Source organism: Pocillopora verrucosa, chromosome 8 (assembly GCF_036669915.1).
Source record: "Pocillopora verrucosa isolate sample1 chromosome 8, ASM3666991v2, whole genome shotgun sequence".
NCBI lineage: Eukaryota > Metazoa > Cnidaria > Anthozoa > Scleractinia > Pocilloporidae > Pocillopora > Pocillopora verrucosa.
In genome coordinates, this window is record NC_089319.1 from 21881240 (window position 1) to 21895378 (window position 14139).

At 38.3% G+C, this 14139-nt stretch overlaps 1 protein-coding gene and 1 pseudogene across 1 annotated transcript; one reads left to right on the forward strand and one right to left on the reverse strand.

Annotated features, from left to right (window-relative positions):
- The first annotated feature begins 503 nt into the window (after positions 1 to 503).
- LOC131788281 (uncharacterized) lies at positions 504 to 3622 on the forward strand. The gene has a single exon (XM_059105366.2). It carries the CDS (start codon positions 580 to 582, stop codon positions 2188 to 2190), a length of 1611 nt encoding a protein of 536 aa, XP_058961349.2. The 5' UTR covers positions 504 to 579; the 3' UTR covers positions 2191 to 3622.
- Positions 3623 to 6075: 2453 nt separating this feature from the next.
- LOC131788292 (uncharacterized) lies at positions 6076 to 8736 on the reverse strand (annotated as a pseudogene).
- Positions 8737 to 14139: the final 5403 nt, after the last annotated feature.

Genomic DNA, 14139 nt, shown 5'->3' on the forward strand with positions numbered 1-14139 from the left:
AAAAAGCAAAGAGCCCATTGTCTCGAAACTTTTTCCTTTTCACTCGACTGAGCATCAAAGGCAGAAAAAAAGGATATTAACTGTATTGAGTTCGCTGAAAACGCTTTGAGTTTGCTTCGTAAGCACTTCAGTATGGATGTACTTTCACTTCCCAAGTATATATCCACCTAAAAGATCGCAGCTGTTGGGAAAGATTGCGTTTTGTATCGAAACTTTAACCTGTGCAGTTAAAGTCGGTCATTTGACGGGTGAATAATGAGCAGCAATACACTGATAGAGGTGTTTGGTCACGTTGTGTTCAGTTTTACTCGTACCCATTGTTTCGAAACTTTTTCCTTTTCACTCGACTGAGCATCAAAGGCAGAAAAAATGGATATTAACTGTATTGAGTTCGCTGAAAACGCTGAGTATACAAAAATTTACTCAGCTAGAGTTTGCCTCGTAAGCACTTTCAATACGGATGTACTTTCACTTTCCAAGTATATATTTACCTAAAAGATAGCAGCTATTGGGAAAGATTGCATTTTGTATCTAAGTTATAAACTGTGCAGTTAAAGTCGGTCATTTGACGGGTGAATAATGAGCAGCAATACACTGATAGAGGTGTTTGGTCACATTGTGTTCAGTTTCACTCGTGGTGTGTCAGAGCATTACAATCCAGAAGAACCTGTATTGACACCGGAGACGTTTGGCTACGATCCTTTAGAAAGCACCGGTCGAGAATGGTATTATCATCCCGTAGATGAGTTTATATTTCAAGAATACAGCGATAGAAGGGATACAGCTTTTTCTTATCTTCCTTCATCAAGTCTTAATGTGAGATGTATAAACGCGTGTGCACCAGAGGAAAATGAAGAGACGTTAGGCAGCCAACAAGATGAAGATCGAGCAATGGCTTGGAAGCGGCTCAGACCCTCCACTCTTTCCACAGTGTGGAAAGCACTGTGTACCGGTGCTTTGATTTCATTGTTGACTGCTGCTATTCTCGGTGTCCTATATATAATGATAACCTACGTCTGCTATCAAACCATATACAACTGTCAATTTCATGACACGGAGACAATTCCTGAGAAAGTACAATGGATCAGAACATTGTCTGACATCACAGGTTGTGTTTTCTTGTACTTGTGGTTCTTTGGAGGTGTGCTTTTACTTTTTCGACCATATCAGATAATGGGGTTGAAGGGGAAACTGTTCTTAGTAGCTTTCCTCCTGTTTTATTTGGATACACTTTATCGCGTGGCGCTTCAACTTCTTAAAATATCTCATTCTAAACTTTCTGTGTTAAAAAAGATTCCATTGAACGTACTTTTCCTCTCCAGTATATGTTGGCAAATTTATCTCTTAACAAATGCGTTTCGCTCGCTATCAAAAAGGCTGAATTTATTTTTCAAAATTCTAATGCCAAGTTTTTTCCCTTTCGCAATCGGCATCTTCGTAGCGTCTTATATTTACCCGATGTACAGCAAGCAAGATGGGAAAGGAAAGCTACTTATAGCAATCTTCTCGCCTCTCATCGGGGTCGTTCTTAAGGCGATCTCTCGAATATGCGTTCAGCGGTTATGGCGTATAACTCATCCAGGACGTTCGTTCGTCTTGTTAGCGCCGTTGTATTTTGGAACAGCAGTTATGTTTCGAGTGTTGCAAGCAGAGCTTGACAGCCTTAAATCCATAGCTATCCTTGGAATAGTCCACGGCGCTGCAGAAGTCATAGAGAGAAGCACCATGGTTATCATTGATCACGTTTGTTATGTAATTTTAGAAAGAAAATCAGCTCCTTGGGGAAGTTTCCGCACTCCTCGGCGTGAGCGACTAATGGCTGATGTCGCTATTTTAAGCATGCTTTATGAATCAACTGCTATTGTTTCTGTTAACAGTGTTTTGTACTTGTATCAATATATTTACTTACAAAATATTCCACTTTTAAAGCTGCTGCAGAAATTTGCAATTCATACCTCAGTTGCACTGGTTATTGAATGGTTTTTCACCGGCGCATCATTGGCCATCGAGACTCGTTATCAGAACATCGCAGTTATGGCCGTTTGGCGAAAAAGATGGAAAAGACACATTTTGGTTGCTATAGCAAATCTCGTTCCATTGGCAATTTGGACGACACCCAACCTCTTGGAAATTGTACATGGGCGCTTTTATGAGTTTCAAAGCCACCCGTGCAAAATGCCCTTCGCTTAGAGACTTGGAAATCATTTCGCTGGCGTCCGTTCAGCCTTTCCACGGGTGACGGTCTTGTAAGCTTCTCTTCGATACCGCCTTATATTATTCGGTTCGTAGCGGAAACGAAATTTTATGAAGAAAGAATCCATGTTCCGTCTGCTTGTACAGAGAAAGGAAACTCTGACCACAATGATTATTTCTAAAAGACCTGCGAGGATGAAGATTTCATTGGAAAGAATAGCAGAGATTGTGTGTCACTAAAATAAACGCCATTCGATCTAGCGCTTTGAGGCAATTAAATATGGAGAGCTTCAGCCTACAAATTGAATTAATCACAGCTCTTATGGGCTACGAACATTGCCGTAATGAAACAGTCAGTGACAATATTTTGTTTGAGCTCGTATGGGTCTGCTTAGCACCTCTTTGGGTTTGGGTTCAATGACATACGCATGCACATTATTTGAAAAATAGTGCAAAGGCTCGATTTGGTATCTTAGAGACATATAAGATAAGACTGCTACGCATTTATAGCTTGAAACTTGCCTTCGAATTCTTTGAATCATGTAGGTAGAAATTCTTTAGAAAAACTCATAAAAATACAGAGCATATGGATACCTTAACAAACTGAAAGTTGCAATACCCTATAGCTTTAATGGTCACGAGGTGAAAACCAAAATAACTTAGACTTAAACACTCCATGTAAATTGGTTAACTAAAATTACATGGACAATGCTTGTCGGTTACTATACTTAACCAATTAGTAAGTCATCCAACATACAGTTAACTCTGTAATTTATATACTGGTTGTTTCTCAGCATAATGGTTGCACAGACATTTGCGTTAGAAGTTTGTTGTACAGTATTTTTACGTTGTTGGTTTACTGAATTCTTAATGCTCAGTCTGGTTTCTATCCAATAAATAGATTCAATGTTGCCGCAGGAGATTCAAAATTTGTTTTTATCACATTTTGACGCCATATGTGATCTATTACTGAACAAACGCACGACAACATGGAACATGTTTGCTTTATATGATAAAGAAGCCAAACCGTTTTGATGACTCAGCTGCGCCACATTTTGACGTAATCTGTGATCTGTTACTGGACAGACCCACATCAATATGGTATATGTTTGTTCTAAACAATAGAGAAGCAAAACTGTTTGATGGTGACGTTACCCATGCGTCTGTCCTCCGATAGATCATAAGTAAGAGGCAATTAAAACGCGCGCGTAATATAACTTTTTACAACGTACTTAGCATATACACAGGAAAAGGATTTTATGTACACCAATTACCACCCTCTCAGGTACTTCCTGGGAAAGTATTTAATATTTAAGTACGAGTAGATATATAACTTTGAAGAAAAAACTAATTATACAATAACAGGAACAAAAACTTGTTTAGGCAGTCATACCCTGATTCATCACGCAACAAATCTAGAGAATTATGTGACAACCTCCATTTATAGGATGGGATAGATATGATTATTTGAAGTTTTATGATTAAAGGCGAAAATCTTATGTTATTATATCAATGCCCTGCAAATAAACATACCAGTAGCCCAAATTGTACAGGGCATATGAAAGAGGAAACAGAATTCGACACGCAAAATCAATTTTTTCAGGGAGAGTTCTTTTTTTCATCCCACATTTAGTTCTGGGTGACTTTGGGTTTCCTTCAAGACACTGTAAGAAACTGCCATTCTTCTGCGATAGCTCTGATGTCTCGTCATTCGGGCCAGTGTCGTTATGAGGGGCTGTGGCTGTCACTAGTAGGACATGAACTCTTCCCTTAGCTAGGGATTTGACGGAATCACCTGATATGTTCAAAGGTTTGGAGCTCCTGCGATGACGTAGGTCCAGTTTGCTCAAGGATAATCGAGAAGTGTTCTACAAAATAATTAAAAAAAATTATCTTTTCGATTTGATTCACTGTCACGACCATACGGGGATTGAAACCTCGGATCAATGTCAGTATCTACCCTTCCCCTGGCCTAACATTAACTTTAACTTGCTATCAGTTGACTGTTGTTGGACTTGGGGAGGGGTAACTGCGCAGTTTCTCAGATACTGATATTAATCTCAATCTAAAAAAACCACGCACTGTCCCTGCAATATCTTTTTAAGGAGGGAGGCTGTTTAGTCTCTCTAGGTCAAAAGGAGATAATTTCACAATTGGAAAAAAAGTGGAAACCTCATTACCAGTCCTTTGTTGTGTATTCCTTCCTCCTTGTTTTCTTCATTTTGCTTCTCATTTGCGAGTCTATCTGCCAGTACACACTCAACCAGGGACAGAAAGATAAAAAGAAATAACGTCATTAGAAACCAGTCCACTCCTTTCACATAGCTCACCTGCAATGAAGTTACATGTATCGGGTATCAAATAACGCTCAAAGTTATACGATATAAATATCTCTATATAAATTTATAGAACTTAATCCAATTTTCCTGTTTTTTTTTTATTTTGTTTGGCGTGAGTTACGCAAACGTGACACTGAGCCAGAAATACACTTTGATTATATATTGTTGAGAAGTATTATCCACAGATAGAAGTATTTTGGGGTGTGAGAGGCACGGATGTTGCATTTTTGGTAACGCCATGATTTAAAGTTCCTCACTAGTAAATGGGTTTGCAACGAGCCTTGGTTATCAACAAGGGCAAAAATACATTTATTCTTTTCTAAATTAATTTTAGATATGTACGGCCAATATTTATACGGCGTACGTCTAATTTTTGCAGAGAGCGAAATTTGTTTAACTATTTTTTTTTTTAAAAAGGTGTCCTTCTTGTGATGGTTTTCTTGACTGTTGATAGCCTAAACCATAACGAATTTTCACGAATCCCTGCATACCACCGTCTGTTAAATGCATGTCATGTTTTAGTCATGAGAGTTCTCTGACCTTAGGCAGCATGCCGTTGATGTAACCCAATAAGAAAACAACTGTGAGAATGCAAGTGATGCCGACAGTGAGCCTTTCAACACAATCCAGCTCGGCATAACGAGGAAGGTAAATGAAAGGTACAGCTGGATCATGTTTGTCATTCTTAATTAAACAATGTTTACAGATATTCACAACACAGAAAACCTCGAAATCTAATATTTAACAAAAAAATACAAACCATCAGCAAAAAAAATGCACTCTTACAACAATATCTACATAATTGTATGTCTAACCCTTGGTAAACAAATAGAATCTGCTTCATTACGGTTAATGAAATGAAACTACGAAGTGACAAGAACAAACCTTGTTCAAAAATGAATGAAACATGATATCTGTTTACCACCTGAGGTGGATCATATGTAAAAGTCAGTTCTTAGTTGGCTTAATTTTGTCGAGTGTAAAATTCCATAGTTACAGAACGAGTTTTTGCAAAGTAATTGTTGATCTTTGTGGACGTTCAAACGTTTATATCGCCGATGTAAATCTCTGTTAATATAAAACTATCAATGCTTCTCTGACACAAACAAAATGATAAGGAATATTATTATATATTACAGTAACTATGAAAACTCTGATTTGTTTGAGAGAATTCAGTCATTATACATAGGCGTGTGAAGTTGACATGATAACCCAATATCTGCAGCAGATATTGGGTTACTATGTTGAGTTTCTCAAACTTTTGCAAACTCACAGAGAAGTGTCTTCCTTGGCAGATTGTTTCAAAAAATGTATGATAAAATTATTACTTAATCAATTTTTTTACATAATATTAAAGACAGGAAATTGTTTGGCTCTCGGTCATGATCTCGAGTCAAATATTCTCCCGTCTGGCTCTTCCACTCAGTCATTAAGTAAATAAAATTGGAAAGTGAGACATAATAGTCAATATTGCAAGCAACCTCGTTTCTTAACCCTCACCCCACCCCTCAGGATGAAGAATGGGACGTTTCAGTTACGCACTAGCAGTTGAACTTCAAGTTAAAGGGCAAAAGTTTACCAATATTGCATCTAATTAAGCGCATAGCTTAAAACTTTAGAACAGATTGGTTTACGTCTATTTTTAGCGGAATATTGAAGGTCGCTTTTACTGATAGTGAATCGTAATAAAAATTATTTTTGATCTTAAAACTCTGAAGCGTTGAATTCGTGCTTGAGTGCCTTTGTACTCAAGCGTGAAGTTCAGTAGATTGATTTGAAGAGTCTCGTGAGAGTTAACTCTGTTTTTCCAATCTACCAATCATCTTGTTGAGTGCGTGACTGCTGGACAGTAAATTATTTCACTTAGACACAGTCCGGTCCAAATGCTCTGTCTGGAAAAGTTTAGAACTATAAATGTACTTCAATGACCGTATGTACATGGCATGTCCATGTTAAAGGAGATATGAGGCATTTTTTTATACCGACAAGAAAGGTGATGTTCTTGAAAGCTTCAAGGTAAGATCCTTATAAAACGAGTGCACATTACAAACAGCGCCCGCACGCTTTGAAAATTTTGTGTGTCTTGACTTTCTGTGATGTTTGTTCACGTACATTATTAACAAGTAATAACATGATTTCGCTTGCAATTTACTCGTGCTTATTAACTCCGAATTGGACTCGGGATCATGTTAGTACTAATACATATATCTTAACAGACGCTTTGGTGTGTAGTACCGCTGACACGTAAAACAAAAGTACAACGAGTAAAAATGCTCATCGATATTACACACCAAAACATCTAATAAGTTATTCATTATCTATGCAACTGCTATTTTTTTCTGCTAAGTCTTTCTGCTCATTTCTCATAAGGCGGGAAAAGCAAAGCGGATAGAGAAGCGTGGCGCGCCCAGCCGACTGGTTTTTATAATAACCAACTGTACAAATAACGGAACAATATCGTAGGATATTTGTACTCTACTTTGTGCAGTTGGATAATAATAACTGGTAAGTGTAATATGTCATCAATCTCTAGCACCACCACAAGTCAGTTGACACAAGAAAGGCTGAAAGACTGCCGGCATTTAGTTTTCGGTAGTTCTCTAGGTGAAGGGCATTTTGCAAGGGTGATCTTTAGACTTGTCAAAGCGCCCACGCACAACTTCCCAGAGATTTGCTGTCGTCCAAATAGCCAGTGGAACCAGGTTAGTTATCGCAACCAATATGTGTCTTTTCCATCTTTTGCGCCAAACAGCCATAACTGCCATATTCTGAAAGTGAGTCTCGATGGCCAAGGAAACGCCGGTTAAAAACCATTCAATAACCAGCGGAACTGACGTATGAATTGCAAATTCCTGAAGCAGCTTCAACAATGAAATGTTTTGTAAGTAAATGAATCGGTATACGTACAACAATCCGTTAACACACACAATAGCATTTGATTCACATAATATGCCTAAAATGACAATATCAACCATCAGTCTCTCACGGCGAGGAGTGCGAAAACTTCCCCATGGAGCTGATCTTCTTTTCAACATCACATGACAAATATGATCAATGAAGACCATGGTGCTTCGTTCTAAAACTTCTACCGCGCCGTGGATTATTCCAAGAACAGCGATGAGTTTGATGTTTTCAAGTTCTGCCTGCATTACTCGAAACATGATCGCTGATCCAAAATACAACGGCACTAACAGGATGTACGAATATCCTGGATGAGCAATTTTCTTCAAGCGTTGAGTGCAAAGTCGTAAGATTACCTTAAAGATAACTCCAAAGAGAGGTGAGAAGAGTGCAATAAGGAGTTTTCCATGTTCATTTTGCTTGTTGTACATTGGATAAATAAGCGATGCTATAAAGATGCCAATAAAAAAAGTGAAACAGCCTGGTGTAGTCAATTTTATAAATAAACTCGTTCTACTCGACAGGTTCCGGAAGTGATATGTTAGGGGATAAACTTGGCAACATGCGCTTATTAGAAAAAGAATGTTAAGAGGAATCCTCTGAGTCACAGAAAGCTTGGAATGAGATTTTCCAAAGACTTGAAGGACAACACGATACACTGTATCCATACAAAAAAGACAAAAGCAACAAGAATAAGTTTTCTTTTCACGCCCTTTAACTGATACGGTCGAAAAAGAAAAAGCATTCCGACAAAGAACCACATGTAAAGAAAGGCAACACCTATCACGTCAGACAATGTTCTGATCCACTGTATTTTAACTGGGATTGTCTCCCCTTGGTGAAGTTGGCAGTTGCCTATCGTTTCGTAAGAGACGTAACAGATCATGATGTAAAAAAGGCCAATGATGGCAGGTGTTAAAAGTGAAATTAATGCACCGATGTACATTGATTGACAAACTGTGCGAAGAACGGATGGTCTGAATCGCTTCCAAGCCATTTCGTCATTTTCATCTTGCTGTTCGTCTTCATATTCCTCTGGTGAGCTCGTGTCAATGACCCGACATCTAACTCGAGAGTTCCCTATTGACAAGAGATCATAATCGTCGTCCGATGGCGGTGAATATTCCTGATAAATAGGTTTATCAACGGGCTGACAATTCCACTCTCGACCCTCACTGCTTAAGCTATCGTCATATCCAAAGATCTCCACTTCAGGCTCATCAGGGTCGTAATGCTCTGTCACGCCGCGTGTGAAGCTGAATAAAACACGGGCAAAAAATTCAATCAACAAACTGTTATTCATTATCCGCACTACAGTCTTCGAGTGAACACTTGGGATCTTCGATACCGAATGAACATGTTTCGAATAAGCTGCAGGTTTTTTACTATGATGTTTTTAAAGTGAAAGTGCTAACAAAGCAGAAACAATACTTCGGCCATCTGAATGTTAGCGAAAGTATTCAATACTCCACTTGTTCACTGAAAATCTGAGGAAAAATATGTTGATGTTCGATATTATTAATTATATGTATTTCTATCGTTTGAATTTTAAATATATCCTTATAAAGAGGTAGTCAGAGTGAATACTTCAGCTCTTTGGCATCTAATGAACATGTTTCGAATAAGCTCAAGTTTCTGAAGTATGAAATTTTAGTGAGAGTGCTAACAAAGCAAAAGCCATTTAGCCCTGTCAGAGGATCTGGTATAAAAGCTTCATTTCTGTTCCGCGGAAACAGGCCAAGTGTCGACCAGAAGAATCCAACTCTATACTGTGCTGCGTGAAAATTCAAGATGTGACATGACAACGATTAGTCAGTGATAAATATTGATGTTTTTCTAGAGATTGTGAGACGTAATTTCAGCAATGGACATTTCACTCGGTATTGTATCAAGCAGGACGTATTCTTTTGTTTTCTCTGAAATTGGGCGCAAAATAAGAAATTGTTCTTTAATAGCTATGATTGAGTGTTGCTCTGAAAGTAAATTACTACACCTCATTGAACAAATAAAATATTAATCCCATCTACGCCAATTTTAGCTTTAGAACTTTCTTCTTTAAGGCAAACATTTCATCAAAGACCTATTCTTTAACAACCAGTCTCAAAAAATACTGATTTCTTTGGCAAAGAGATAATTGTCGTGTATGACCAAACTTTACTTCCTCGTTGCACGGTGCTTACATGCAAATCGTTTTCCATTTGTCCACGATGATTGAAACGACCCGACAGTATTTGCCAAATGAGCTCTTAATGCTTTTGTGTAGGTTGTTGGCGCAAAGACCGTATCGAAAATAAGCTTTCGGTCAATAATTTGAAGAATGTTAATGAAGGAACTTGTTTGATTCAACAAAAAATTGTCAGAGCTGAAAGCTTGATAAAGTAAGTAGGAGAATTGTTGGTGGAATCTTGGGGCGGAGTTAAAAACTTCCATTGCATTCCAGGGTAACAAGATTTCACTGCTTTAGTGATGTTCAGTGAACATTTACGAAGTAATTCAAAATAAAAACGATCGGCCAACTTTAATTGAAGCTTCCCAATGTCCATTTATTATTTCTGAATAAGCTGCCATAAGGTTTTTTCAATAATGATCGCTCTCTTTGGTAATATGTCGAGATATAATATTTTATTTATGCATTGTGCATCAATATCCAATACTGATTGAGCCAGCATAGCCAAAATTTTACAATTCATAGAGCCTATTAAGACCCTAGTCATATTTCTTTCAGCTTTGTTCAAAAAGTAACCACTTGATATATCAAAATATCTCTTTATGTGCTTTCATGATGACAGGACTTCGCTTCCTTAATAAATAATGTCTGCGTTTGCTTATAGTTTTCTAATTTTCCACGGCAAATAGACAGTCCATGCCTTTCAGCACTTGGTCTATATATACATCCAGAGAAAAAAAATGTTGCATAGCTTTAAGTACGGATCTCTAACTCGGTCAGTAAGAGGTATTTAATTTGCTTCAAAATATTAACCTAAAGCCTATTTTCGACACGATGTTTCTGCTAAGGAAGTTTTTTATCCACGCAAAAGAGTCACGGTAATTTGATATCATTTGGCTTTCGAGCCTATTTGGCAAAAACTCTCTAACCGTTTTCAATCGTGGACAAATGGGAATCTGTTTTAAGTGAAGCTCCGTGAAGATGAAAGGATTCGAACAGACATTTTACGAGACTGATTCTACGGACCGTATCTTGAAGTCATTGAAGAAGTTAAGGACAACCTTCCCAGCTTAAAACTGACGTAGAACTGATTCCTGAGTACTTCATTTGTTCAATAAGGTGTAGTATTTCCACTTTCAGAACCACAATCAGTGATGGATATTAAAAAACGATGAGCTAAACCTCGGGGAAAACAAAATATTACGTTACGCCTGATATAGCAATGAGTACCTCTCTATAAGGATTTGTTTAAATTTCAAACGATAGAAATATATAAAATTTATATCATTGACGTCAGCATTTCATTTTTTTTTCTTCAATTTTCAGAGAACAAGTGAAGAAGTCAATACCTTTTCTAACATGCAGATGGCCGGAGTATTGTTTCTCCTTTGTTGGCATTTCCACTTTCAAAACATTATGCAAAAAAAACCTGTAGCTTATTCGAAACACGTTCATTTGGTATCGAAGATCTCAAGACTCTCTAACGCGGATAAAGGAAAAAGTTTGCTGATTGGAGTTTTTTCCCGTGATTTATTCAGCTTCACAAGCGGCGTGACAGAGCATTTTTCGACCGTTCCAGTTAAAGGGCGTGAATAGAAAACTCATTCTAGTTGCTTTTGTCTTTTCCTGTGTGGATACAGTGTATCGTGTTGTCCTTCAAGTCTTTGGAATATCTAATTCCAAGTTTTTTGTGATTCAGAAGATTCCTCTCTATGTTATATTTCTAGTTAGCATATATTGCAGAGTTTATCTTTTAACAAATCACTTCCGGAACCTGTCGAGTAGAGCGAGTTTTTATTTATAACACCCTACCGCATCCTTTCTTTAATGCCATCTTTATGACATCGTTTATTTATCCAATGTAGAACAAACAAACTGAAAATAGAAAACTCCTTATTGCACTCTTTTCACCTCTCTTTGGAGTTATCTTTAAGGTAGTCTTACGACTTTGCACTCAACGCTTGAAGAAAATTACTCATCCGGGATACTCGTACATCTTGTTAGTGCCGTTGTATTTTGGATCAGCGATCGTGTTCCAAGTAATGCAGGCAGAACTTGATAGCCTCGAATTCATTGCTGTTCTTGGAGTAATCCAGGGCGCGGTAGAAGTTCAAGTGTAGAACGAAACACCACGGTCTTCATTGGTTCATATTTGTCATGTGATCTTGAAAGAAAATCAGCTCCTCGGGGAAGTCTACGCACTCCTTGCCGTGAGAGACTAATGCTGATATTACCATTTTAGGCATGTTCAATGGGAATCAACTGCTATGATGTCTGTTAACGGCGTATTTATATCAGTCTACTTATTTACAAAACATTCCACTTTTAAAGCTGCTTCAGGAATTTGCAGTTCATACCACAGTTTATACAATGAAAAATTGTCAAATACTTGTGCAAAATTAGTACCTGGCATGACGCGGCGTTTTGTCTCGGCCAAGAGACTCATCAGATACCTTCCGTAAATACAAAGCGAACCCGTCGAGCATCGCGCTCAAAGTACCGTTCCCGTTTGACAATTTTTCATTGTATATATTGTAACTCGTGAACACGCGGCTGCAAATCCTTCTGCGATTGAGGGCCAGACTGCTAACATCTTGACTTCGCGAATGGGACTTTGAGCGTGATGCTCGACGAGTTCTCTTTACGAAAGGTATCTTATGAGTCTCTTGGCCGAGACGAAACACCGCGTCATTCCAGCCAAGACTTTTCACATACCACAGTTCTGCTGGTTATTGAATGGTGTTTCCCCGGCGCATCCTTAGCCATCGAGGCTCGCTTTCAGAATATCGCAGTTATGGCCTTTTGGCGCAAAAGATGGAAAAGACACATTTTGTTTGCGATGGCAGATCTGGTTCCAATGGCTCCCTAGACGACAGCAAATCTCTTGGAAGTTGTAGATGGGCGCTTTGATTAGTATAAAGGTCATCCGTGAAAAATGCCCTTCGCAAGCAGAACTTCTAAAAACTTAATCCTGACAGGCTTTCAGCCTTCCTTGGGTTAATGGCGTGTATTGCTCAAGATTGTTGACTTGTTGCATTCACCGAAACGTGACAGAAAGGATTGAAAACAAAATTGATCCGCTCAGCTTGTGGAAGGCAAGAAGTCTTTCATTCTTTTCTGAATCCTAGGTATATTTGCGCCAGGCGACGACGGAAAGCATTTAGACAGCGAGGAAACTCTAACAGGCGAGCCTGCGAGTTGCTTGGCACGGTTAAAAAAAAGAGCTTGCAAGAATGCCATCGTTTTCCGTTTACACGGATGATTCGCTCATGCATGCGCCTTTCTTCTTAATAAAAAAATGGTAGGTCCTAATACTTAATTCCGATATAGATATAGATATAGATACCGGAATTGTAGTAAATTTATCATTCTAAACTTTTCAAGAAAGTGTATTTGGAGTGCCCTGTATGTAGATAAAATCGTGTTCTACGGATGTGAGACATCAGAGATTAGCTCGATATGAAATTATACGTAGAGTAAGTTGACAGTATTTTCGAAACTTACGCGACAATCTTTAACCACTTATTTCAAAACATCCTTTCAGATGTAGATGCTCTCACGATGACAGGACTTCATTTGTTTGATAATAGTTGTATAATTTTCAATGGCAATTAAACAGTTCGATACCTTTTCCCAACGAGCACGCAGTTCTTTTGTGTAACTGTTTAATGGAAAAACCCTCAGGCAAAAAACCCGAATCGAAAATGAGCTTTCGATCAATTGCTTCTCTACGAGCTTTTATCCATGAATACGGTTTGCAATGATCCGCAGTACTTGGCAGGGTTTAGAGGCGTGATAGTTTCTCCTTCCGTTTTCCATACATGCACTGTATAGAAAGACTAGTAAAAGGGGACACACTTTCTCTTCAACGAGTCGTCCTCTTTAAATCTAGCTCTTGAGAATTCAGAGACGCAGAAATATCAAGATATGAATAGATATATGTTTTTTTCACTACTTATTCTTTCCAAGAGTTATTGTCATAGTTGTTAAACCTGCCTGTGTACAGACTGCCATACAATTCAATTACATACAAAAACATTTAGTTACTTGTTTTATGAGTTGGTTCGTGTCATAAGCTGTGCTTCCAAGCGAAGTGGCCGTAAGGGCTTTTGAAAATTGACTACGTGTTTAACAACGTGGGCAAATTTATTCTCTTCCAGTTTGTTCTGTTGCCTAAACAAAAACTGCATGTTCCTGCTTTCATTTCATTCAAAGAATCAGAGAAAGTCTGCGCTCGCGCCATCCTCAATCAATACATTTTATGTTTCCTGTGTATGCAAGTGTGCACCTTCACGTAATTCTAGGCGCTGTCTCACTCACAGACTATTTGTCGCTATGCAATGCAAGTGTAGCTTTTTCGTCGTTTGGTTATAATTTGACAGGTTTAGAACGACCTAAACCACTTTCAGCCACTCTGTCTCGAAACTTTTTCCTTTTCACTCGACTGAGCATCAAAGGCAGAAAAAATGGATATTAACTGCAATGAGTTCGCTGAAAACGCTGAGAGTTTGAGATTGCGTTTTGTATCTAAATTTTAAC

Coding starts and splice junctions, on each gene's coding strand:
- LOC131788281 (XM_059105366.2), top strand. CDS start 580: ATGAGCAGCAATACACTGATAGAGGTGTTTGGTCACATTGTGTTCAGT.